Here is a 25,562-nt window from a genome sequence, read left to right on the forward strand (position 1 = left end):
TTCCATAGTAAACTGGATTCTTGGATGTAGGCTATTAAGATGACTGAGGAAGGAGTCTAACATGTCTGGGCCATGAGGCCAAATAGAGAACACATCATCTACATATCTTAGCCAGATAGAAGGTTTGAGTGGGGATGAGTCTATGGCTCGTTTTTCGAAATCTTCCATATAGAAATTGGCAGGGGGGTGGCGAGAGGGGGGAACCCATGGCGGTTCCTTCTATCTGCTTGTAGATTTTGTTCTTCCAAGAGAAATACCCAGAGTTAATGGCAAAGGAAAAGAGATCTAAGATGTCAGAGGGAAAAACGTTTTCTAAGAGAGATAAGGTGTCAGTTAAGGGAATATTGGTAAACAAAGAGGAAATATCAAAGCTTACCAATATGTCTGCATTATTCAAGGTTAAATTTTCTGTGAGGGCTTTAAAGTGGGTCGAGTTTTTTATATAGGAAGTGGACCTTCCGGTTAGGGGGAGTCAGAGAGTTGGCCAGCTGTTTGGACAGTCTGTAGCAAGGTGCATTGGTGGCATCTACTATAGGTCTGAGTGGGGAATTGGGTTTGTGGTACACTTTTGGTACACCGTATATTCGGGGGGGGACGGGAGCAGAAAGGTTTAAGTTTTTTCGTGACGTCAGGGGGGAGGTTACTTTTTTAAGTAAGATTTTTAATTTCTTAACTTGTGTTTTTGTGGGGTCGTGTTCTAGCGGGATGTAAGTAGCGCGATCGCGGAGGATAATGTTCATTTTACGATTGTATTCACTGGTATTAAGAATGACTGTGGCATTACCCTTATCCGCTCTGGTGATGATGATACTTTTTTCTTTGCGTAGTTTCAGGAGAGCCATGCATTGGGCATACGATAAGTTGCTTTTTGGAGGCAAAGAATAAATGAGGATTCAAGTCTGATGTTGTTGGCTATCTCTGACGGTAAGCGACCGATCCCCCGTTCGATGTTAACCATAACATCGAGCACCGGTACTTCCTTCGGAGCAACGGCAAAATTACGGCCGAGGCAAAGGGTGCTGACGGCATAGTCATTGAGCCTTTTGGAAGAGAGGTTTACTACTGTCTGGAGCGGTTGAATTTGTGGTTGTGGTTTATCTTTAACCAGGTTGCTATATTTCTTGACGTGTTTATTTTTTATTTTTTGAAATTCTCTCTGTGCGGAGGTTTCCGAAATGCCAGGGAGAATCGACCAAAGTTCAGGGTTAAGAACGGTGGAGAGCTCTGAATGTAAGGAGCCAATGGCGGCGTTCGTCACTGAGAGGGTGGTGCGAGTAGAGGCGATTTGCTCGTGTAGTAATGCCAGGCTGGCACGGTTATATATACGGAGTGCTTTTTTGGAATGGAAATTGATCTTCATTTTAACGCAGCTCGGTATCACTCTTGTATCCTGACATCTTTTTAGAAAGGACAGCCTATTTAGTTGCCTAGATAATCGTAGTTTTGACTTACCGTATTGCTTGGATTTGCGTGCTAAATCTTCTCCATGAATGATTAGAATTCGTGTGTAGAGGCTTAAGTGCTGTGAGGACATCATGTTGGAGGCTTAATGGATTTTTTACAACACTCAAAAAGAATTAAAATAGAATTTAATACTTCCTATATTTCGTCCTAGTCACTAGGACATCTACGGGGATTACAAAAACAATTAATGTAACATGCACACACAAATCTTACAATACTAAGCCCAACCACGTGGGTGACACTAAAGTCCTATCTAGGTGGAGCACCCTCTAAGGGTGGCAGTAGGTGGCCTGGAATGTAAGGTGGGATCTCTGGTGATGAGTGTTTCCCAAATCTTCGGAAGCCTAATGCAACCGTATTTATTAAGATTTGGTTGGTTTCTGAGAGCTGCTGCTGCTGCTTCTAAGAAAAGTCTCTCTTTCTTGAATTTGCTGTGGTGGAGCATGGTGGGTTTCTTCCATGATACTCTGTGGGTGGTGTCCAAAACATGGTCAGCCAGGCCTGAATGGCCATAGTTGTGTTTACAGATGTAAGACTTGTGTTCCTCCAGGCAGATGGATGCTGATCTGCCTGTCTGTCCAAAGTACACAGAAGATCTTCAGCCCAATCGGCCAAGAATATCAACATTGCACGCTAGGGGGCACCATCAGGAGTTTTAGGAGAAAGAATAGCTTCCTGCTTTGTTCCTCATTTACTGTGTGTTATGTTTGCATGCACACGTCTTGTATTTAAGTTTCTGTGATAATGGCAACATGACGTTGCCGAAATATTGGAAGTGTATTAAAATTTATTTTAATGTATATTCTGTTGTACGTTGTAATTTCCTTAAGCTATTTAGTAAGAACGTATAACCAACGTCTAAGCCTTTCCACGAGAATTTTAATAGTATCCTACTATTTTTACACTTTTAACTCCTTTATTCATATGTTTTAAATTATAAAATTCATTGGAGCTCCATCTTACTACTTTACCTATTACTAATATCATAGTCGTTCATCACAATCTGCAATCTCCACTATAAATTTCAAAGATCGTTATTACCAAAAGTACAAAAGAGATAGGCATGATATATAATCACTTCATTAAATTTTTATTTTATTTTTAAAAAATCTAGTTGCAGTCAAAAGACATGTTCTAATATAGGATGCTTCATAGCATAAAAGCTATGCTCATCTCTTTATATCAAAAATGTAACTATATTTGATAAATAGAGGATCAGCCTTTTATCTTCTCCTAGTAAGATACTTAGAATAATTTCAAATAATTCTTGTGTCAGAAACATCCTAATCATTTGGCTGGATGTTGCTAACATCCATTCCAAATCTATAAGAGCAATATTCCACAAAAACAAACTGCAACTTAAAAAAAAGTTAAGCAACAAGATTATAACCAAAGCTGATAATGTTGATCAATTATGCCATTGTTATTAATGAATTTAGAGACTACAAAGCACAATATTTTAAAAAATAATCATACAACTAATGAAATTATAGCTCATGATCCTACTAGTATAAAAAGGGTAAAGGCTTGCAAAACACTTTAAAAAATGGTTATTTCTTGGCCTAAAGAAATTATTAAAAAGCTTAAACTTCACTATGCCAAACCACCTTAGATATATGACTTCAACAATTTACAAATCAATACCATTAGGTTGATAGACAGCCCTAATTTATAAACTTGCAAAAAAAAAAAAAAAAACACTCTTCCCTCTCACAGGAAATTTTTCATTTTTCTTTCGTTCTCTCTCTTTTTAAATTCCATTCATTTATGCTATTTTAAAAATATTCTACTCAAAAATCTAGACATGATTAAACACCAAAGCAATACAATAAAACTGGGCATATCTCAAGTGGCCCCAAGACAATCTCCAGCTTAGCATTCAGCAACATCTGTTCAAAAAAAAAAAAAAATTCAACTTTCTATGGATCAAACACAAAAAAACTTGTGTACTGCTCAAAGTATATCTTTCCAGAGTACTGTATGCAATCTTTGCCCTTTCACACTTTCATCTTTCTCTCTCTCACACACACAAACACAGAAGTTGTATTTTCATATTCAAATTTTTGCAGCTATTGCAATGATCATATTGAAGTTTGTGGATCAAAAACTATGTGGAACTGGAATGAAAATAAATATTTCTATAACTAAATTAATTACATGCTGATGCTTCACTATCTCAAGCTAGCATTATCATAAAGACACACAAAAAAAAAAACATCCTACTCAAAATTTCAGATATCATGATTCTGAAATTTTAGCAATACAATATTAAAACTGGGCATATCTCAAGTAGCCCAAGACAAATACACAGCAAAGACTGACAATGAAATGATCTCGAGAATAAGATGAAAGAAGGCCACAGTAATAAACAAGTCCCAATTTAAATCACAGATTTCCTGGAATCAGCTCAAATTCTACAGAATTCAGTTAACTGCAACAGAACTTATGGTATGATCCTACACAAATTTTGGTGCACCATTCTATTCTCCTGTCATGAAGTGACACAGTTGTCCTCATAAATGTGACTGTCCTGGTTCTTAAGGTCATTTCATTTTTAGACTTTGTTGAGTGTGTGTTTTAAAGTGCCTTTGATAATATTAGCTTGAACCGGTGTAAAAAAACTAAAAAACATTTACTTTCATTCCCCCATCGCACACAGTTTTTGTTCCAGACACTTCGACATGAATCACATCCAGAAAGTATTGTTATAACATTACTCAAATACAAGGCTCACCTCCAAGCATCATCAGTATTGATTCATGGTGAAGTTTCTATAACAAAAACTATGTACAAACTAAATTTAATTATTTACATGCCAACATTTTGCCAGTTTAAAAGCACTGTGTTTTTAATGGTTTAAAAGCATCATTAAAAATACACACACACACACACACACACACACACACACACACACACACACACACACAACACTTGGTGACAACTGAGATGAAATGACTTTGAGAACAAGAACAGTCATGTGTATGGAAGATGACACAGTGGCACTTTCAATAGTGATTTTTTGTGATTACCGATGACCAGAGGATAGGGCAGCATGCCAAAATTTGTGTAGATTGCGCCACAATTCTATTGAAGTTACTAGATTCTATTAAATCATGAACAATCTATGATTTGAACTGGGATCTGTGTAGTAGCCTGGCTTTCTGATGTAGAGACAGTCTCGAATGTGTTCCCTGAAGATTTATTCTCTATTTACTATATGATTGACCATTGTTCCTTTTTTCAAATTATCTTTGTAAGTGACGTTTAATATATCAGTGTTTGATACACTTAATTAGGTTTGCTTTGGTTCAAATTAAATTAAAACCATTTCTTCATGTGAATGGACATAAAGCAATAGCATAATCAACAAAGCAACATTTGTAACTCTGAATAACGATCAGCTCACATGCCAAATTAACAAGCTCAGGCTGGAAATTGGAAGTAGACCAAATTATATTCTCTACTGGGATAAACTAGCCAGCATTACATTAACAATACAGGAAATGATTTAAAGGGAAATAATCATTGTTTACTGATTATACAAAATTAGCATAGGAGTTAATCAAAGTGATCCAGACAGTTTGCAGAATGATTTATATATGCTAACAGTATGAGCAAGGGATAATGGAGACCAGCTTAACATGGAAAAGTATAAACTTAAGCATTTCAGGATGAGAAAATTACAAGCTGTATATGTACCACTAAGGAACAGTACTCCAGGAAATTGAAGAAGTGTTAAATATTTTGGGCTCTTTGTGAGAGGAAGTTGAAGTTCAGAGAACATGTTGGAAAAGAGATCGAAGTAGCTTATAGAATTATTTGGTTATTGAAGAACCACCAAGCAGAGATAAGAAGTTATTATTCCTCTTTATAAGGCTTTGATCTGAATTTAATGTGTGGAGGTCTGGTTATCTGGGATTCATGGAGATGAGAAGTGCTGGAGAGGATCCAGGTGAGTAACCATGCTAGGTGGTTGGTGGAAATGAGGATATACTGCAGGTTTCTGGGAAGCAAAAGTTAGTTGTTAGAAACAATAGTAAAAGGGCTTTATAGCTTGATGCAGAGGAAAATTTTCAGTACTTGACTAGAGGGTGGGGGATAAAACAAGAAGTCATCTGTGGAAATTGAGAGAGTGGTGGTTAGCAATGGTATGAGGACTACATTTTTTGCATGGAGAGTGGTGAATGAATGGGATGAAATGCCTCAGTCTGTGGCTGAAAGTGTTCAAGCAGAGATGTACTACACATACTACTGTAGGTATTATGTGGAGAGAGTATGAGTTTGCCATGATGAGCCTTCACACTTCATGGAGTTGCCTGTGCAATAATAATAATAACCAAGGCTTCTATGCTCGTATAACTATGATAATGATAATAATTATGATAATTGGTTCGTTAGTTGATTGATTGGCGGAGATAGACTTGTAGAGTAGATACTCTCTCTCAATGAGTCTTTGGACTCCTTGGAGGTGTTATGTAATAATAATAATTACAACCAAGTGACACTAACTCAACATCAAATGAAAAAAAGAATCCTCATGTCCTAGAAAGAATCTGAATCGAAGTCTTTCCAACTGATGGATGTACAGACCTAGGTGTTGGCAGTTATTTCTCTGGTTGTGTAGTATAAATCAAAATACCAAAAAGAATAAAATAAATAAGATATACTAATATTTAACTGGATTTTTCAACTAGCATCTTCAACTCACAAACAGTTTATCACAATACATAATAACAACCTGTTATTAGCGAGAGCAATTCAGACATAAAAAAGATGTCCTATTTTTGGCACCCTCCAATGTTGGATAAAAAAAAAGAAACATGTAATCTGGTTGTGTTATCTAGATGATGTATTTGTCATTTGGCTCTGTGGCTTAAATACATTTTAGATAATTTTTAGAGCACTTAAATAGCCAACTGTCTAAAAATGGTTTAAAACAGAAAATAAATCTATAAACGTTTGCCCTTCCTAAATACATTAGTCACATGCCTTTCAGAATGTTCATTTATCTTCTACACATACTGGCTACTGAATTAGAAACTTTTATTTAATACAGTGGTTTCCGTAAGGCATACAACTGCCAATACTGATCCTCTCAGTTTCCTGCATATAATTCGGTGAGATACAGGTCAGGAACAGCCTTCATTAAAAGCTTCGGTTCAATTCAATTGCGTCCGCGCGGTTAGCCTAGTGGCTTTGCGCTTCGCAACCATATGCCTGGGGAAGGAGTGTCCTAGGTTCGATTCCCGTCGGAGACGTGAGGAGCCGAAGGATCTTCCTCAGGTATAGCTAAGTTAGCCGGTCTTGGGCGCGGGCAGTAGGGTTTTTTCTGCCAGTTTAACTGGTGTTTTTCATCCCGCAAGCAGTCAAACCGGCCCCTTGAACACACAGGGATACAGCCAAGAATACCTTGAGGCATAGGAATGACCATTCTATCCTCGTATTTCGGTTACGAAATCCAAGCATGCTTGGAAGGTTGTGGGCCTTAAAGGCCTGTTAAAGCCATTGGGATAGATCAATTCAATTGCTGCACATGGGAAGTTCTGTTTGTCCATGCAAGCCTTCTTAGATGAGCAATGTGGGTCAATTTTCCACTGATTAAACACCTGGGATCACACCTTTTGAGAAACCAGTCAGTTCTTGGTAACTATTTAAGAATAGTTGGCAAGAACATCTGGTGATGCATGTGACCAAGTATTTTGCATATATGCTGATTAAGTGATGTTTACATACATCTGCCTAAACATTTCTAATTCAGTGACTGGCATGTGTATTAATAGAAAAGCCAATACATGTCAAGAAGATATTTATACAAGCAATCACATTATCACCCAGCCTATTACATAAAGGTGACTACAAGACAGAATTAGCAAATTACAGACCATCAGTATCCCAAGAGTGATGAGTAAAGTATTTAAAAAGCTAGTTAAAGTAAAATACAGGAATGGGTGGATAGGAATACGAATGGCGGGCAGCACGACTATGGAAAATGTAGATCCTGCCTTAGTAATTTATTCATATTTTATAATAAAGTGACAGTAGAATTACATAGCGGCTACACATGGAAACTATTCATTAAGTTGGAGCAAACAGGAATGGATATGAAGCAGGTGGCTGGCAGACAGACACCAGAGAATAATATTGTCGACTGGAATCTAGGTGAATGAGAATGACTAGTGCAGTGTCTCAGGGCTCTGTACTAGGGATATAAGGAATGATTTAAGGGAGAATATTCAGTTATTTGCTGATGATGCAAAACTGGACAGGGCTATAGTTGATAAATGTGATGTACATATCCTGAAGAATGATTTAAATAAATTGGCAGTGTGGACAAAGGATAATGCATGTCAGAACAAAAAAAGATTACACACTTGTATCATACTGATGGTACAACTCCAAATCTCTGCCCATCATCACCTCCATCAATTTCTTACAGACTGATGAAGTTCAGAGGGCATACCACAACAGTTGGAAGAAAAAAAAGTTCAAATGATTACTTGGATGTTGAAGAACACATTGGAAACATCTGCATCTTGAATACTGTGCACAGATTTGTCACCTGGGTGTCTTGGGATCAGGAGGAGTTGAGAAAATTTGGAGATGAGTAACCAAGCTGGTGACAGGTCTGTGAAATGCTTTCCATGAGGACAGACTGAGTGTCAGTTGCAGGGTTTAGTTGACAGACTGAAGAAAGGAGAAAAGATAGAAACTTATAAATTACTAAAGAGGTACTATAAGATTAAAACAAAAGAAAATTTTCAATATATGACAAGAAGGGAAATAACAAGGGATCAATCCTGGAATTTGTGTAAGAGTGTGGTCATTAAGATTGTACAGACTAGATTTTTTTGATTACAAAAGAGATGGAATGGATTGCCAGAGGTGGTAGTCATGACTGCACTGACTGAATGAATTTAAGGAGAAGTATAATATGTATTGTGAATAATGGTTAGCATGTGCCACCTGTGATGAATCTTCTCAATCCATGGAGATATCCATATAATAATAATAAAATAAGGCATCCTTAAAATGGTAACACACAAAGCTTTGGCTTTCAGTGAACATACTTTACTACACAAATTTAGCCGATAAAATATAATCCTATAAAATAGATAAAAATACTAAATTCCCTCCTCATCTCCTTCTTCAAATATATAAGGATGCAGAAAAATATTCCTTTCCCTATATCAAGAGCACTTCAACAAAGACAGCTAGAGTGTTTAATAAGTATAATTAACTTATTAAACCACAAATCAACTCTCATCAATTAACTAAAGATTATTTTGTGAGAGATGTGGTTTTGCCTGTAACTTTGCTTACTATGGACAACTGGAGAAAGAGGAAGATATGTTAATATCTGCCTTGGTGAACATAAAAAATACATTCACACTACCATCACATTATGGCAAGTCAAGACTCACAGACCACACTTTAGATATCTCATTAGTCAAACCCAACAAGCATGACCACTGTCATTTTAAGCCTAACTCCATCCTGTAAGCTTTTATTATAAAACATTAGAGAATGCCATAAATAAGATGCTAGTTCTTTTCTTATGTCCATTACAATTCTAAACTGTTCTAAAAAAAATAAATAAAACTGATTATCGTTATTTCTGTGCTGTGACAAAGTGTGTGCGTGTGTGTTCTGAAGATAATGGTTGGAAATCCAAAAATATTGGTAGGTAAATAAATGTTATCTTATTTATTTTGCTCTTGTGATTTATATCACAAAACCTCAAATGAAAGGGGGGGGGATAGGCAATTGTCACATCATCCTTGTGGGCATTAAGATGCATGGTTCTCATCCTTGCCTCTAGATCTCTAGAGGAAGAACAGGAACCATGACAAACAGTGATGTAATGTGACAACCTCAACAGAATTCAAGATAGTCTCTTTCAATGGACGAAGATTAAATGGAACAGAGGTGAAACCAGCAGAATTACCAAAATATCATGTGAATATATTTATTTATTTCATGGAAACATGTTAGTGGTAAGCAAATTCATTACCTAGTGTAAGACCAGAATTCTGCTTACTAAATATCTTAAGTAGCTTGAAAAACTTTAAGTTTGATCCATAGAGTAGGGTTTCCAGATTACCTAATCCTTAGTCCACTATACAACACTAAACTGTGCTTTAATTTCCCAATCTTTTACAGGTGGACTTGAGATTTAAAAAAAAAAAAAAAAAAATGGCTGAGAAAAAAGGCTGTACTAATAATCACTGCAAGCACCTGCTAAATTTCATTTCTGCTCAGTATATGTACTAGTTCTTATTAAAGCTACTATTCCAACATATATAATTGACACAGAGACAATATGCAAGAAGTGAGAATGCTTATGTTGCTGTTGATTGTAACATCTTCAGATTTGTCCAGAATAAAAAATATGGAAAATCTGAATGAAAGTGATCGTCTAGTGCATCTACTCCAGCAATGGAGAAGATGAATAGTGTCAAAATTTTTAAAGAATAAAAGTTGAGAAGCTTTCATATTAAACTGCAGGGCTCAAATATATACATATTATTGAAAAAAAAAAGAAAGAAAGAAAGAAAGAAATATCTTAATAACAGACTCAGCAAAAGAAAAATGTAGTGAAATAGTCTGGAAGGTTAGAAAAATCAGGCACAAGAGGAAAAGAAATCATATTGAAAGTTTCTCATATTATAAGTTGGCATGTGCTCCTAGTGTGAAACAAAAGTCACATGTTGGAAAGAATACAGATACTGAATACATAGCAATGAAAATGGCAAAATGTTCTGCAGCCAATAAAAAAAAAAGTCTACAAATGGGAGAAAAGAGTCTACAAAAGGAACAAAAGATGAGAAAAGAGATTATTATGCAGGCATTTCCATAGTCTAAGATTTATTGTGGAAGGTTCACATAATGTCCATCATAAATAATAAAATAAACATATACCTACTGAAATTCATTCACTGAAAAAAAAAAAAAACACTCAACCACCTTTGCCAACCCATTCATCACTCTCCAAGCAAAAATCTAGTCCTCATGCCCGTCATGTACTGAAAAATTTCTTCGCATCAATTCTATAAATCCCCTTTAGCAACTTATGTTTCTATCACATCCCATCTTTTCCCATCCACCAACTGAACTTTTAAATGTATAAACCTCCAATTTATCCTCATAGGGAGTAATCCACAGATTAGTTAACATTTTCGTCACCTGCATCTCAATCCTTTCTACCTCACTGTCATCTCCAAGAAACTCTGAATGATCAATCGCCTATCCTATCCCCTCAGCCATGATGGTAGCTATATGCTACTATACTAGAGAGATGATCATGAGCAAGGTGGTTTTCTATTGCCTTCCTTGCCATAGTATACATTTTATGACTGTAGCCGTGTGTGTGTTCACGGGAATGGTTAACCCACCTTTAGTCGAAAGAGATCAGATAATGGTTCCTCACATCACTGATGGGAACCCAGGTCTTTCCGAGCAAAGGCTTTCATCTATACTGATTGAGCTATGGTAGCTCTGCATAATAGCCAGATATGGTTATACCGAAGCATTATAGTGAGGGATAATGACTTCATCATCCCTACTTTTCAATCTGTTTCTTAACATGCAAGTGATCCTTTAAGTACCATATTTGCCAGAGTATAAGATGCACCCCCTTTTTTGTACACATTTTTTTAGGAAAAAAACTTTATCACTGAATATTATAATGAATTTACAGTATTTAAAACATAAAGTAATAGTAGGTCTACTTTCAACAAATACCTAACCTAACTAGGAAAGAGTACCCACCTTTTAATCTTCTTCATCTCTAGAGCTAAATGAAGAGACACTTGAAACATCTTCTAAATCAGAATCTGAGTCCTCATACAACAAATTGTCCTCTGTACCATCAAGTGCATTACTAATGCCACACTTCTTCAATGATTTAACCACTGTCTCAGTTTTCAGAGCATCCCTCCTCCTCCATCCATGCAGCCTTTTGCGTGAACATGTACAAACACTCCTTTAATCAGTTTTTCTTTGGGTAGCGTCTTCCTTTTAAAATTCAATAATGGCAGCAATTTTGTCCCATCAGCACAGCAGAATAAACAACCATGTAGTGAGTTTTTTTGTGCCGCGAAATTTTAACAGTAACACTTTTTGTGCCCTGGGAATCTATATAATTCTATGTAACTCGGAACAGAGAAAATTTCCAGAAATGAAAGTAATAAAAAACTGAGTATCGGCATATAAGATGCACCCTGTTTTTCAGACCTATTTTCAAAGAAAAAAAAGTGCGTCGTATACACCGGCAAATACGGTAATTTTGTTCACTTTCACAATGTGACCTATGAACTTCAACTCTGTCCATATTCCGCCCCACATCAATTTCTTGTGGTCATTCCATCTATTAATGCACAGCTTGTAGTTTTCATCCCAAGTGTGCAAGTTCACATTTTGTCACAGTGAACTACAACCATTGTCCTTTGCCCAAATTGCCAGTCTATATCAACCAGCAGGATCTTTAGATCATCTTTATTAATTACTGTAAACATAAAACTTTATAAACATAGAAACTGAAGACAAGAATATTCTGGATATCTGAAGTAATTATTCCAAAAATGCATTAAATGAGGAAACAAGAGAACATTCATATTAATTTTAACAGCACACACACACACACACGCACGCACACACACACACACACGCACGCACGCACGCACGCACACACACACACACACACACACACACACACACAAAAGATAAGATTATTTTTTATGTATTAATATTTTGCTGGATTTCAAACCAGTATCCTCAGAACACAAAGCACTTGTAACAGCACACAAAATACTAAACAATCCAGTAGCTGTGGAAGCAGTTTAAAATTATATGCTCCTTGAAGATACAGATTAGGAAACAGTGATCTGGTTATAAATAGTTTAACCTTGATAGATATTTTTCTACATAAAAGAATAATACACACACAAAGTTGACCCTCGATGTTCTTTCTTATAGTTATAGCTGACCCTTGAACAACGTGGAGGTTAGGAGCACCGACCCCCTGCATTGTTCGAAAATCCGCACATAACTTTGGTCTCCTCAAAAACTTAACTACTAATTGCCTACTGTTGACTGGAAGCCTTACTGATAAACAGTCAGTTAACAAATATTTTATACGTATGTATATATACTATATTCTTATAATAAAGAAAGCTAGAGAAAAGAAAATGTTATTAAAGAAAATCATAAGGAAGAGAAAATACATTTACAGTACTGTGTTTATCGATACCGTATCTGTTTACATCGTCTGGTTACAAGATGAATTGTATGTCTGTCAGTACCTACATCAATATTGTCTTATATGATACAAAACACTGTAGATGTTATATATATCACTAAGTAGACATCAAAAATGGAAAGATAATGTGAAAAAGAAATTGTTCATATTTATTTACAGGTATAACGATTCATGCATTGATAACAAAGAAGCAGCAATATGATTGCTTTATCCTAGTGTAATCGATGTGATTGCTTCACAGTAGCCTATCCTACACTAATGAAAGAATCGTTATAAAATATTTTTATTCTAATTAATAAAATTAACTAATTAATAAGTTAATTTTATGCAATGATTATTTAATACTGCATCTTTTTGTTTACATTTCTCTTGACTGCAGATGCACACAAACACTTACTGCTATCTGTAAGTGTTTGTGTGCATTCGTTTTGCTAAATCTTAATTTTTATAATAGATCTGTGTATATTTTATAGTAGTAAATGATAAAATAGACTAGCATCTACATATATTTCATGAATTCATGACATACTTAACTTTCTTAATTTTTTTCGATATTTCTAGGTTATGTGGTTCATCTATGAGTTTTTCAAATTGTTGTAAATCTCCAAAAATTTTTCGATCATATTGAAAAAAAAATCTGCGTATAATTGGATCTGTGCAACTCAAACCTGCATTTTAATGAGAGTTCAGTAATAACTTCACAAATCTAATGACCTATACTGTTTGAGTGAAGGGTTGAGTTTCCTTAATTCTCTTAGGAGAACTAAGAAAATTAAATTATGAAACTAATTCCTTTAAGTTTACTTTGAATTTCAAACTAATTTCATTCTCAAATCCTTTTAGCTAAAATAAGAGCCACTGATTTTTTTTTTTTTTTTTAGAATTTTTTGTTCGTGTGATCCATTAATTTTCTTGAAAATTTAGAGATTTAATCAAAAAGAGCAAGGATAGAATTAGGACTAAAACAGTGATTTGAAGTGGGAAAAAAAACAACAGAATAACCAGAGCTAAACTAAGAAGTTTTATTCCCAATAAGGAAAATATTTTGATAGCATTTCAGTCTTAACAGAAGTAAATATATGCAGTTCAAACTTCATCATTATTGAAAATGTTACTTTGTGACTAGAGTAATTTGAGAACAACCAGTTCTCTCAATATAGGAAAATTCAGATGCCACATCCATTTACTCTCCAATGATTCCTCCCCAATAAGAGATCTTTAAATGTATTGGTAAAATGTTTAAATTTTCAACAATGCTGGAAAAAATCGTAGTACTTTGAACTTCATTATTTTTTTTTAAATGCTGTGTCTTATTCAATAATAAAATTTTCATTAACAGTGAAAGCAAAATGAAATGTATTCAGTTCCTTTCTATGTAATCTATAATAGTCTTCTATACTGTAATATTTCTCATCCAGTATAAATTAATACAATTGTATAAAATTATAGATTTTAAATTTATTGAACTATTATGACTGTTATGAATTTTAGAGAGATTCACCCAGTGAAAGAATCCTGCAATGTCTTCATAAAAAAGACAGAAAACCAATTTTGTACAGATATCAGGTACAAGGATACCTAGGTTTACCAAAATTTTTGCTCATGTCAGGAGTGTTGTATAGAAGTTATAAAATTTTTTTTCATGTATATATTATATACATTCAGATAACAGCAATACCATAAAAGAAGGTAGGGAGAAGAAAACTTTAATGCAAGTAATTAAAAAATTATCTATCTACCTATATATATACATACACGTACTATATTTATATTAAACCCACTTTTTTTCCCCCAATATGTTCTTCACATGTAGGAACTAATTAGACTTTTACAAGCATTCACATCTTTGGTTACCAAAACTAACTTGTTATACTTGTCAGATCTTTGGAACACTGTGATCATTTATTGTTGCCTTTTTCAAGGTATTTTTATTGAAGGACTGTATAGATCCCAGAAGTGCATTCCTGTTTGATGAAGTAACAAAAGAGGTTGATTCTGATGATGGAGAATTTATATTTTCTGATCCACTATCTGCAGGAGCAGAAAGTGCTTGTGGAAGGTTATGAGATACAGCCAAAGCTGTTGGTAGTGGTGGCGGAGGCGGTGGAGGTGGTGATAATGAAGCTGGAGAGGAAGAAGACAAGGATGATGGTGGTAGGCTTGAAGGAGTAGAAGGTCCTATGTTATCTAAAAGGAAAATAAAAATGAAAATATAGTAAATTAAGCAAACAATTTTTTTATATATAATGAAAACGGTTGTTCTAATATTTAAAAAAATATCACTAATTTATGTAAGATCTGGTAACCACATGCTGACAAAAATGCTACAGAATTCCTATTAAATTTCAGAGCATGCCTTTTTTTTTTTTAAACATCCAGAAACTAAGAATGCTGTTCAATTTTCTGTACTCCACTTAAATTTTCCTAGCAGAGGACAACCTGACTATACATTCCTTGGAATAAAATTGTAACTTTCTCAAATAATATGAGTCTCAGAAGTCAATTTAGGACAAATAAAGATATCCCCCAGAAATTTCAATAACTTAGAATCATAATCTGACTGGTAATTAGTTTACGGAATTAACAATGCATATAAAGTATATTAATTAAAGGTAACTTTAATGAATAACTTCTATATTTCGGCAATGTCACATTGCCATCTTCAGGAACATAAAGATATGGTATGTGCACTCAGGAACTAACACAAAGCAAATGAGGAAGAAAGCGAGAAACTAATATTGTTCCTAAAGTCCTAATGGTGCCCTCTTGCGGGCTAATTTGGTAGTCTTGGCAGTTGGGCTGAAGTTCTCATAATGAAAGTCTCCCAAATTTGGGGCAGTTTCATGCACCCAAATTTGTTGAGGTTAGGAACGTTTTTTAGAGCTGCTGAAGATTCTTTGAATAATCTTTCGCATTTAAACTTGCTGCGATGAATTATTTTTGTTTTCTTCCAACGAATTTTATGGTGGGTATCCAAGGCATGGTCTGCCAGCCCAGAGCGGCTGTACTGGTGAAACCGGATGTAGTCTTGGTGTTCTGAAATCCTGATATTTGTTGTTCTGCCTGTTTGGCCAAAGTAGGACAATTTGCAGCTGCAAGGGACCTGGTATACACCAGGTAGGTCTAGGGGAAGTGGTTGGTCTTTGGTAGGGCGGATAAGGGATGCCAACTTTTTATATGGTCTGTAACAGGAAGTAAGGTCATATTTTTTGAGGATATTGGTTATTTTCTCAGAGGTGCCCTGGATGTAGGGGATGGTGATAGACTTGGTGTAATCTTTATTGTGGAGGGGGGGGGGGTTGTGGTTTACAGGTTTTAGTATTTTTTGGATTTTTTTGGGGTTATAGCCATTGGCTAAGAAAGTGTTGAGGATGTGGTTTAGTTCAATAGTCAGGGCCTTGTCATCTGAGCAGATTAATTTTGCCCTGTTATATAGTGTTTTTATCACCCCCATATTGTTGTGAGGGGGGGGGGGGTTTGCTGGTGAATGTATCTGCCAGTGTGGGTGGGTTTTCTGTAAACAGAGAAAACCAAAGATCCATCAAGCTGGCGGGTGATTAAAGTGTCTAGGAAGGGGAGGGTGTTGTTTTCCTCTTTTTCTAAGGTGAACTGGACTCTGGGGTGTTGGTTGTTTAAGTGTGCTAGGAAGGAGTGGAGTGTGTCTGAGCCATGTGGCCAAATAGCAAACACATCATCCACATAACGAAGCCAAATAGTGGGTTTTTGTGGGGCGGAGTTTAAGGCTTTCTCTTCAAATGTCTCCATAAAGAAATTGGCCAAGGGTGGGGAAAGTGGTGAACCCATGGCTGTCCCCTCTATCTATTTGTAGATCCACAAACACTTGTAGACTCTACAAGTGTTTGTAGTCTAACACTTGAAACTGCCCCAAATTTGGGAGACTTTCATTATGAGAACTTCAGCCCAACTGCCAAGACTACCAAATTAGCCCACAAGAGGGCACCATTAGGACTTTAGGAACAATATTAGTTTCTTGCTTTCTTCCTCATTTGCTTTGTGTTAGTTCCTGAGTGCACATACCATATCTTTATGTTCCTGAAGATGGCAATGTGACTTTGCCGAAATATAGAAGTTATTCATTAAAGTTACCTTTAATTAATATACTTTATATGCGTTGTTAATTCCGTAAACTAATTGCCAGTTATGTCTAACCAACGTATAAGTCTTACTACCAGAATTAGAATCATAATCGTTTAAGTTTCTCATCCTGCAAAACAGCCATCTCTCAGTAAATTATAACAGACAAGAAACTATATTCTTGTTTTAATTCCCCAACAAGCATAAACAAAGTTTGTATGTTTAGTATCTTCACAACTAGGCTACTTGTATAAGAAGGCTGCTGACTTTGCATCGATTGCCTTAGTATTCCACAATGTACAGCAATATACATCATATGAGAGGAAATGTGCTTTGCATTATGGGATATTAAGGCAATTGATGTAAAGTCAACAGCCTCTATATACAAGTAACCTAGTTGAGAAGATAATTATAATTCACAGCAAACTTTGTTTGCTTATGCTTGGATAAAGGATTAAACAAGAATATAATTTCTTATCTATTATAGTTTACTTTGTGACTCAGCAAAAAAAATTTTTGTATCCTTTCTTCTGCCACTCTCAATCTTGTATCCTCTGGCATTACATTGGTGCTAAGTGAGCTAATGTCTGAAATTTCTACTTCCTTTTCACAGCCACAATACTGTTTCTGATCTCCCAGTCCAAATGCTTGCTGTGATTTAGAGACAGAAAATATTCTTGTTGGAATATTTTCTGGAAGGTGGTCTTCATTCTCATTCCATTTGAAATTTACATTCACCATCAAACCTTCATTTTCCACCAAGTGTATTGAGGCAGTCCAAAAAAAAAGCATATTGAAAGTAGCTTGAGATAATACTCCAGCTGACTACACTAAAACATGACAAATAAAAACAACCATGAACCCAAATCTGACTCTACAAAACACAATTGCAGAAAACTGGCTTCAACAAGTAGGAGTTATGTCTGATTTCTCATAAAAGTCATTTGCACACAACTTCTGCTCACTGTGCTTCTACCTCTTTCTCATCCAGATGGCACCACTCTAACAATATCGAAAGATAAAACTAGTTTTCTAGCACCATTCTTCTTCAACTTCTATAGAGATGAGCAAGACATATCATCATCCACCATACCAGAAACAAGAATTTTAAATAATCTAGATGGTATTCCTCACCCTTTGCACACACCAAAAATATACTTAAAAGTTGCACAGGATGAATGCTACAGAACTAATATCCATCCTATTTTGTTTTTGTACTCTAGTAATCAGCCAGCATTTACTCAAAGCATGAAAATACATTTATATTAAACCCATTACACAAAATATGGATGATCATATAATTGTACAGAGAAACAAGGTTATAGCCCACTGTTTTCTTCACTTCAGTCCCCTCTAAAATAATGAAGGTCATTAAACTTAACTTTTTCACCACCTGGAAAGAGAGCACCCAGTTAATCAAAGGCCACCAGTATAGATTCCTTCACTTGAGATCAACATCAGATCACCTAGCTTACATCAGCCACCCATGGACACAAGCTATGGCCAAAACATAACCTTGATGTTGCACAAACATTACTAGGACATCTGATCAGATCTGATACAGATGACTGCTTAGCAAACTGCCATCCTATGGTCTGGATTCTACTCTCTATAACTAGGTAGCTAGCTAGTTTCATCTCAGTTCTTTCAATGCATGTCAACAGATGGCTTCCTCAATTCAGATTTCTCTACTAGTTCAGAAGTATCCCAAAGCTCTGTTTATCACCTCCTCTCAAACATAAATGATCTTTTTTCATTAACTTCAATAGGAATAGTATAGTATCATCAATAATTCTGCTGATGACAGTATACTATTCTTACTACTCAATGGACTTAGCAGAGCTCAAACAACATCACAAGCTTCACAATCTCCTATAACTAATTCCTTAAACACTGATCTCCATACCATTCCTCCATGGAGTAAGCAACAATACAGTTGTATTGTCAAAACACATTCCTATCTACTAAACATATCAATTCACCTCTCTTCTTTCCTTTGATAATACATATACTGCTATATATGATCAGATCTCTCTCTTCTCGAACTTACTATTATTTCAAGCCTTTTCTTACACAAGCACATCATACAGCTTCCTCAGCCTTTTTTCTCCCACCAACACAACTAATAACTGCAAACAAATTTCAAATCTACTTAATCTTAGAATACTGTTCTTACATTTTAGATTGCCCATCGAAAACCTTTCTAAAAATTATTGATGCTGTCCAAAATGGGCAATCAGGTAAGTAACTAACAATCTTATAAATATAGCATCCATCATTTCTTGACTTTTTTTTTTTTTTTTTCCTTTCTAACAAAGCCTATAGCAAAAGCAGCAGCTGATTAACAACTATTCACAATCTAGCTGCAAATGCATGAAAACCTGCTGCTTCCTGTCTTTCATTTCTTTTGCCTTTATTCTTTGGAACAACTTTCTTCATAAAATGTTCCCCAAGGTCTACAAACCCTCAGCTTTTCAAAAAATAATATCACCAGGTGCCTTCTATCACTGTCCACATATACTACTAATGTGCTATATGCACATAAGCTCTCGTGATTGGGTAAAATCCTATTATGTAGTAGCTAATTACACTATTAAAAAAAAAAATTACATACACACACTTCTTTTGCTTTATAAGAAGTTATGTTTTGATATCTGGATTCTGTGATTAGTTTTTTTTTTTTTTTTTTTTAAATATGCATATTTTTAAATAACATATTATATATTAATTTGCTGAAATAATTAGTATTACTTCTTTACGAAAACAAAATGCTAACTATTAAAGTATACACTATCTACCAATAATTGTCCGGACACTTTAGCAATTTACAATTGATACCAGCAGGTGAACCCTAATATTGGGTATATCCACCTTCGGCTTTAATCACCTTCTGCACCCTTTGAAGGAGGCTTTTCACCAATGTGTGGTACACATCAGGTGGAATTTGTCTCCATTCCTCCATCAAAGCAGCACTGAGTTCAGTGACAGACTGAGAGCGTGCTGATCTGGACCTCAATCGGTGCTCATTGTCCCACAGGTGTTTGATGAGGGTTGAGGTCAGGACAGTCATTTAATACCCATTTCTTCACACCATTCCATAATGGCTGCAGCTTTGTGGTATGGGACATTGTCGTCTTGATAGTAACATGGGTCTGTTTCATAAAAACTTCAGTGTAGACAGTACCCGATTGTCGAGGATATCAAGGTACTCAGCTGCCTTCATGGAACCAGACAATGACCAGTGGTCCCACTCCAAACCAGCTGAATGCACCCCACACCATTACTCCTCCACCACCAAACTTTACTGTGAGTACAACACACTGTGGTAACAGGTGAACCTTGATTCAATGTTCCAGAGAACCGTTTTCCGCTGGTCAATTGTCCAGTTCACATGCTCTTTACACCAGACCAGACAAGCCACTTTGTTCATTGTGATGTTCAGCTTGTGTGTGCTGCTGCTCTTCAGTGGAAACCCAGTAAATGGAGTTCTTTTTGTACAGTATTAGTGCTGTACGAAAAGATCACAATCGTGTTACTGACACTTTGGAACTCATCACGGATGGTCTGCCGATTGGAGCTGGTTTTTGTATGCCACTCGTTTTAACACCCTCCATCCCTTAGTCATTTTTGGCAGCCACCATGGGTGTTTTACTGCACTAGTGATGCCAGAACATCTCCATTTGTTGATGACATCACCAACCGTTGACTTTGGATGCTCCAGTTGAGTAGCAATGGTACGTATGAACATACCAATGTGACAGCCCATGATGATACCGCTCTCAAAGTGACTGAGTTTACGTCATGTTACCATACCACCTGTATTCAACTGCTATGATGAAATGTTGGATGTTTTTTCCCACTTGGTTAGACTATAAATTATATATTTAGTTTAATCCTTTATACAAGTGTAAGCAAACAAAGTTTGTGCCTGAAGTATCTTAAGGACTGGGGATAAAGGATTAAACTAAATATATAATTTATAGTCTAACCAAGTGAGAAAAAACTTCCGACATCTTTTTCTAATCCGGAGTAATTTAATAATAAGGTGCGACACCTTTTGGCAAGTGGCATATGGAAATACGAGTTCTGCATTGTTTCAACCTTGGTATCACCTCTGGGTCTGGCTCCCACTGAAGAGACCTCAATAAAGGTCGAAACCGGTCTGGGAAGTGACCCTTCCCATAATGCATAGAATTATACATATCTGCAAGGAGATGTGCTTTGCATTATGAGAGATACCAAGGAAAGTGATGAGAACTTAGTCCACCTTTGCCAAGAGTTGCCTCAGTCCTGAAGATACTTAAGACGCAAACTTTGTTTGCTTACACTTGGATAAAAGATTAAACTAAATATATAATTTATGATGAAATGCTATTTCCTACTATCTGTACACTGGTTTTTATGTTATTAACAAACCTGGAATGTTCAATAACTTCAAATAATAGGGGCATCCAGACAATTATTTGTAGCTAGTGTATATTTATAATAACAAACAGCCATATTTATAAAAATTTAATACCTAATTTGCATTATGATGCAATCTAAATTTTACATTTAAAAAATCTAAGATTGTATTTATTTAATATTTGTGTTGTAATTACTAATTGAATATTTGTTTTATTTAATATTTAATCTGAATAATTAAATGCACTTTAATAATATCTATTTTATTGTTTAACATTTAGTTTTCTTGGGAAGACAATTAAATAGCAATTTAAGTTTAATAGTTCTGATGCTGCTTAAAATCACATATCATTATGAACTCAAAAAGAAATACAATCCACATGGAAGAAATTAGTACATTTAATATTATATGGTGGACTTCTGCATAATGAAATTAACTAGTTCCATTAGATTATTAATTTGTCAAAATTTTGTAATGCAAACTATTATTTAAATGGGAAACCAATACTTTGTTCCAAACAAATCCAGGTATTTCCAAACTTAGATTTAAAATAAAATAGAGTAAGGCATGACAAATTAATAAATATGCAGAGTAAATTATTAAAAATATATCACTACACTGGACAATATAAGATGTGTTCACTTAAAAGATATATAATGTGATCACTTCCAATAACCGGTAATATCCACAAAAGTAAACCTAAAAATTATTACATTCACTGAGCACAAAAGAAAAGAACAGAAAGAAAGATGCCTAAGTTTATGGAAAGGAAGCCTATTCATGTCACAGCGAACTAATGTGACATACACTATGATCAAAATTATTCAGACACCTCAAAGTTGTGGATGTGGGTATATACAATCTGCTCACAGTTGAGAGAACTGTAGCTGGCAGAGTGCCAAGAAGAGTCAATTCATGTTGAAGGGTAGAAAGGAATAAGGAATGTATGGATTTGTCACCTACACGTGAAATCACGTTTTCTTGTCTGTTGCTATATGTTAAATTGTGAATGAAGATATTTAGGAATTATACTTCATTCACATTTAACATAATCTGCCATAACTTAAGCAAGAATTGTAAATATCATTTGTTGCTAGTCTCTTGCTTATAAATTATTATTCATATAATTACTTTGAGTTTGTTTATTATTGTTTAATTATATAATTTTGGGATATGTATTAGTAATGAAAGGACTCTGTGTTAAAATGTCATTCAATTTATTTTATTTATTCCTGTGTTAATATTATAAGACGCTGTGCATATATATTATAAGAATTTGTATTATCATATTTAAATATATTTTATGTGAACTATGGATTATTTTTTTATTTGTTATTTCTGAAAGAGAATGTAAATATGTGAAATTCTGCTGATGTGATTTGATTGGTTACAGTCGGAGAACTGAGTTGTTTTTAGTTAGCGCGTGCTTAGAACGTGAATGGCTATGTATATGGAGAGAGAGGCCAGTAGGATGTATGCTGAACTGGTTAGAACTGGATTTTGGGCGGGAAAGAATAAGCATATTTGATTGGAAAACGAAAGTAAAGGGGAGAAGCATTGAGGACAGCAAGGAGTCAAGTAACTGTTGGCAGCAAGGGAATTTGGAAATGCCGACCACAAATGAGGGTTCTCTCATCTGTGGTCGAACTGTACTTCACAACCATAGCTCATACAAGTATAAAAGGAAGTACACAGTCTTGCAATCATCATAGACAAACATTAACAGTACGATGGGCTGCACTGAAGAGTTCAGCAACTTTCGACATGGTAGCACTATCATAGAAAGCCACCTTTGCAACAACTCAGTTTGAGAAACTTCTGCACTGATCACCTAGTGATGTTGCTGTAAAGTAGAAATGCCTAGGAGCAACAACACAACTGCAATTTGGTAGGCCACATATAAAATCACAGGAACAGAACTGCCAAGTGCTGAAGTGTGTATGGTTGGGAAGGGTATCCTCAGCTGAAATGCCTCTGCAAGCAATGCCAGCAACTGCACACAAATCTAAAACCAGCAAAGACAATTCCAAGAATTGGGAGAAGTGGTGTAAAGATCACCACTATTGGATTCATGAACAGTGGAAATGCATTCTCTGAAATGCTGCATCATGCTTCTCCCATCTGAATGTGACATCGACAAATGCTAGGAGAACACTATCTGCCTGAATGTGTTGTGTCAACTGTGAAATTTGGTGGAAGAAGCATCATGGTCTGGGGATGTTTATAATGGTTCAAGTCTAGGTCCCCTAGTTTTAGTGACAGGGTATCTTAACACTGTGGTCTATAATGACATTGGAGATAATTCTGTGCTTCTGACTTTGCCAACATTTTTGGTGAAAATGCTTTCCTGGATCATCATGACAATGATTTCTTTCTCCTAATGCCCTTATCCATAAAGTGAAGTCTGTGCAGACATGATTTTATATTTAGAAAAAAGCATTCTAGAGGATAGCAAATTTTTGGCTGGATGGTGTAGACAACCCCCATTATGCAACATTCACCAGGGGTAGATAAAATTCTGTTCATTTTTATTATAAGAAGTTTTTCACGTGGTTCCATCCTATTAGTTAACCATGGTCTTATGGTCAATTGCAGGGATGACTGCAGAGCAATCCCAGGTACAGAAGATTTGTTCCGCTGCATGAAACTGGTGAAAAGGACAGCCTTTGGCTATATGATAATTTAAAAGAGTTGAGGCCTTTCTTTTTTTCTCTCTCACTCCTACTATCTATCTCTTTTGTCTCTCCTAATGCTCTCTCTCTCTCTCTCTCTGAGGTTAGAAAGCTGAAACTGGTCTTAGTAGTTACATTACCCTTTCCATAATGCCTAGCAATATACATGTCCAAAAGGAAGCATGCTTGGCATTATGGGATAGTAAGACAATTGATGTGAAGTCAACAGCCTCTATATACAAGTAGCCTATAAATGAAGATACTTCATGGCAAACTGTTCACTTCCACTTGAATAAAGGAACAAACAGAATATAATTGTTGTGATTTTCAGTTTATCTAATTTCATTAGATAAACTGAAAGTCAATATAGAGGCTAATTCATTAGTTGCAATTTGAAAACTGGACACTTTATCCAAATCAACAGTTTAGATTTCAATCCTATATGTTCCAATTTATGCAACGGTGTCATAGTGTATTTATATGAGTATATTTATTTATATACTCAGACATGAATGCCTTCAGTAAACCCATGCTGTTCTTCACAAAGTATGACTTGTCTTCAACACATTTCTCTATGCAAGTTCTTACCAACTTCTCAAAAATCTTTACCACCACTTCAGAGATATGGATAGGTTAGTGTTGCACATCAGATTTTGCACCAGTAGTATCATGAATTCTTTCCATTGTTGTGGAATCTTTCCCAAGCTAAGACTCAAAATATACAGTCAGGTCAAGGGCATAACCAGTTGTTGAACATTCCTTTAGCATACATGATGTACATATTGCCAAATTTTTGTGGATTACCCAACAGTTCTAGAATCTTGTTCACACAAAAGCATACATTACCCATTCAGTAAAATTATTCTTCTACATCTTCTACATTTATTTATTTATTTTTTTACTTGCTGCTTAAATGATAGAATTAATTTGGGTTGCATTTAGTCTGCATGACCAATTCTGTTCATGTTCCAGCTTTGATTTCCAAAGCTGGAGCATGAACAGAAGATGATGTGGAAGTCATATCATAACTCCTCTCATTATTATTCTCATGATATGACTTCCACATCATCTTTTTATGGATCTCTTTTAGTTAATAAGGAAGCACATTCATTTCATTTTCACCCTAGAAAATATAACATGTTTTAGAGAACATATTGCCAAGGTAGCCCATAAGATTACTTGGCTATTGAAGAACACATTAACCAGTAGAGATAAGTTGTTATTCCTCTTTATAAGGCCTTGATACACCCACATCTGGATTACTGTGCTCACGTCTGGTCCCCTAGGTTTCTTGGGGATGAGGAAGCACTGGAGAGGATTCAGAGGTGAATGATCAAGATGGCGAGTGGCCTGTGGAATGTTCCTTATGAGGATAGATTGAGGGTATGTGGATTGCAGAAGTTGGTTGAAAGGAGAAAAAGAGGGGGTATGAAAGAAACATTTAAGTTGCTTAAAGGGTTTTATAGGATAGATGCAGAGGAAATGTTTCAGCACTTGGCTAGAGGGACTGGAAGAAAGGGTCACCCCTGGAAGTTGAATAAAGGTGTGGTTAGTAGGGGTGCAAGGATGAGATTTTTTTTGCTTGTAGAGTTGTGAATGAGTGGAATGGGTTGCCAGAGTCAGCTGCGAGTGTTTTGTCTGTTAATGGGTTCAAGGAGAGGTATGATAG

General features: G+C 35.6%; 1 protein-coding gene across 3 annotated transcripts in view; it reads right to left on the bottom strand.

Annotated features, from left to right (window-relative positions):
- The window catches only part of LOC150108473 (PX domain-containing protein kinase-like protein), a 307,545-nt gene that overhangs the window by 7,723 nt on the left and 274,260 nt on the right, over positions 1–25,562 (bottom strand). For 2 of the 3 annotated variants that reach the window (XM_090390804.1, XM_090390803.1), the window contains exon 15: positions 13,730–14,908. In XM_090390804.1, coding sequence (XP_090246930.1) covers positions 14,598–14,908 — 311 coding nt within the window. In that variant the 3' untranslated portion in view covers positions 13,730–14,597. Of the gene's footprint in view, positions 1–13,729; positions 14,909–25,562 lie in introns of those variants that run through there. The other variant, XR_016548134.1, reaches the window with a different exon arrangement.

This window comes from Typopeltis vanoorti, chromosome 3 (genome assembly GCF_054136105.1).
Source record: "Typopeltis vanoorti isolate ZY-2024b chromosome 3, IOZ_Tvanoo_1.0, whole genome shotgun sequence".
NCBI lineage: Eukaryota > Metazoa > Arthropoda > Arachnida > Uropygi > Thelyphonidae > Typopeltis > Typopeltis vanoorti.